The sequence below is a fragment of the Limulus polyphemus genome, unplaced genomic scaffold, assembly GCF_000517525.1.
Source record: "Limulus polyphemus unplaced genomic scaffold, Limulus_polyphemus-2.1.2 Scaffold1739, whole genome shotgun sequence".
Taxonomy (NCBI): domain Eukaryota; kingdom Metazoa; phylum Arthropoda; class Merostomata; order Xiphosura; family Limulidae; genus Limulus; species Limulus polyphemus.
This window is the reverse complement of record NW_013667349.1, coordinates 107,421-110,140: the sequence shown is the minus strand read 5'-3', so window position 1 is coordinate 110,140 and position 2,720 is coordinate 107,421. Positions and strand designations below refer to the sequence as shown.

General features: G+C 33.6%; 1 protein-coding gene across 1 annotated transcript in view; it reads right to left on the bottom strand.

Annotated features, from left to right (window-relative positions):
* The window catches only part of LOC106464772 (sortilin-related receptor-like), a 25,209-nt gene that overhangs the window by 14,402 nt on the left and 8,087 nt on the right, over window positions 1–2,720 (bottom strand). Inside the window, exon 6 of the mRNA XM_022392570.1 lies at window positions 852–1,004. Coding sequence (XP_022248278.1) covers window positions 852–1,004 — 153 coding nt within the window. The remainder of the gene's footprint in view (window positions 1–851; window positions 1,005–2,720) is intronic.

Here is a 2,720-nt window from a genome sequence, read left to right as displayed (position 1 = left end):
TGACTAACTCAAATATCCTGTTATTGAAATTGTTTGTGTTGTATAAAAAGTTGTAGTTGAAAAAAATGTACATTAAGTTTCTGGTCAAGCAAAACAATGCGAAACATTCGTCCAAAGCTGGAAATAGGGGTATGAATACAAAATACCTAGCATGAAATATACGTAATGAGCTACATATTGTCGAATGTGTTTTCAAGATGAATATAAAGTAGCTCACCGATCAATACAATCTGTATTCTATATCAACAAAAATCATACGTGTTTCAGAAAACATAATGATTTGATACATTAAGTTTTATTGAACTATAACAAATCAACTAGATTTACAACTTATGTTCTATGAATGATGATACTTTAAGTTTTATTGAACTATAACAAATCTACTAGATTTACAACTTAGGTTCTATGAAAGTTCATAGATTAAGCTTTATTGAACTATAACAAATCAACTAGATTGAAAACTTATGTTCTATGAAGGTTGATACATTAAGTTTTATTGAACTATAACAAATCTACTAGATTTACAACTTATGTTCTATGAAGGATGTTACATTAAGTTTTATTGAACTATAACAAATCAACTAGATTGACAACTTATGTTTTATGAAGGTTGATACATTAAGTTTTATTGAACTATAACAAATCAACTAGATTTACAACTTATGTTCTATGAAAGATGATACATTAAGTTTTATTGAACTATAACAAATCAACTAAATTTACAACTTATGTTCTATGAAAGAAATGAAAACAAATAAAAATATCGGTTTGTTCGGCTATCCACTTGTTCAAATATTTATAGGGATTAAATCTAGATCAATAAGGTTTAAGAACTCAGTATTAGCTCCTACCTTGACCTTTGTTTGTTTCGCAACGAAGTCTGTTTGAAGAAGACCTAAGTCCGTGACGGCATTCACATATTGCTGTTTTCTTGTGTTTCTTGCAGTAAGCCCCAGGTGTCGCTTCTTCACAGTCCTTAGAAGTTTTGCATTTTTTGCCAAGATCTGGATTTTAATAAATAATAATAATTGAACTATTTTCCTCATATTAGCTGTTGTTGTTTTCAGGGGTTTATAGACGCTTTATTGAACAACAACGATTAATAACTAAACTCCTCTCGACTATCTTATTAACTCCACCGCCCATGTGTGTGTGTGTGTGTGTTTATATGTTGGTCAGCAATATTTCTTGAAAACGGCTAAAATGTTTAGTTTTTGGAGGGTCAAGTTCACGAAATTTGAAAAATCCCTTTCTATTAACATGGGGGGACCGATTTTTCACACTATTTTTGTTCTATAACTCAGTCAAAAAATGATCGGATTTTTGTGAAACTTGGTGAACGTATGTAGAATATTATTCCTCATTGTCCTGCCAAACGTGGTCCGTGTACGCTGAAAACGACGGACATCCGGACACATTTTCATATTTTTTGAGAGCCGAATATGATCAACGCCGCGTGGCGGAGTTAAACGCTTTACTGAGTGACCCTCTAATTTGTTACTGAAGTTGATACGTTTACAAATACATGAATAGCGCGTGTCCATAAATTATTGACCCACATTATTGGGTGAACAGAATAGGAATTAGATCAAATAAACAGCTGTAGTTTGTGGCATGTAGAAGACTGATCTCTAAAGTTTTCCCTGTAGCGCGTGTCCATAAATTATTGACCCACATTATTGGGTGAACAGAATAGGAATTAGATCAAATAAACAGCTGTAGTTTGTGGCATGTAGAAGACTGATCTCTAAAGTTTTCCCTGTAGTTTAAATTTGGGTATGTAAATGACATTGTCTATAGGATGAAAATACTAAATGTGACATCATTACATGAGACTGACGTGTCAAGTTTTTTAAGTTTAATCTAATGAAACATTCCGAAACATATATATCCAAATATATATAGAGATGCTACAAATAAATGTTAGAAAAAACATTTCTTAAAAATAACTTGACGAAATAGTTTTAAAACTATTTTGATGCTATTATTTGTTTGTAGCTTTGTAGTTAAATACAAAGCTACGCAATGGGCTACCTGTGCTGTGCTCACCTCGGGTATCGAAACCCAGTCTCTAGCGTCATAAGTCCGCAGACTTGAATACCACTGTGCCACTGGGGGCTTGATGCTATTTCGAAGTTAGTGAAATCTTTATTCATTTCTTTTGTATGGGCTGATTTATGGTATTTAAAGAAAAAAATTATCCTTATCATCTACCATCCCCCCCCCGAAAAAAAAAAGAAGAAGAACTAGGATGAAATTATAAAATGAATGTAAGATTATCCGCGTACGTTTTGATATCGTGATTCATCCACTATCAAAAAGAAAATGAAGCCCGAGGGCAAAAACTTAAGTGGAAAATTGAGTAATTTCAAGATTATCCACATTTTAGGACAGTCTTATGGATGGCAAGATCTGATATCTGTCCTTAAGGTATCACCTCTCAGCTTACCCCAGATTGGGCGATTTGGTATGTGATGTAAGCTTATATCCACATTTTAGGACAGTCTTATGGATGGCAAGATCTGATATCTCTCCTTAAGGTATCACCTCTCAGCTTACCCCAGATTGGGCGATTTGGTATGTGATGTAAGCTTATATCTTTTCCTATATCAGTTCACTTTATCAAAGGGCTTGTTTATTTGTAATTAAGCACAAAGCTACACAATGGGCTATCTGTGCTCTGCCCACCACGAAGTATCGAAACCTGGTTTCTAGCGTTG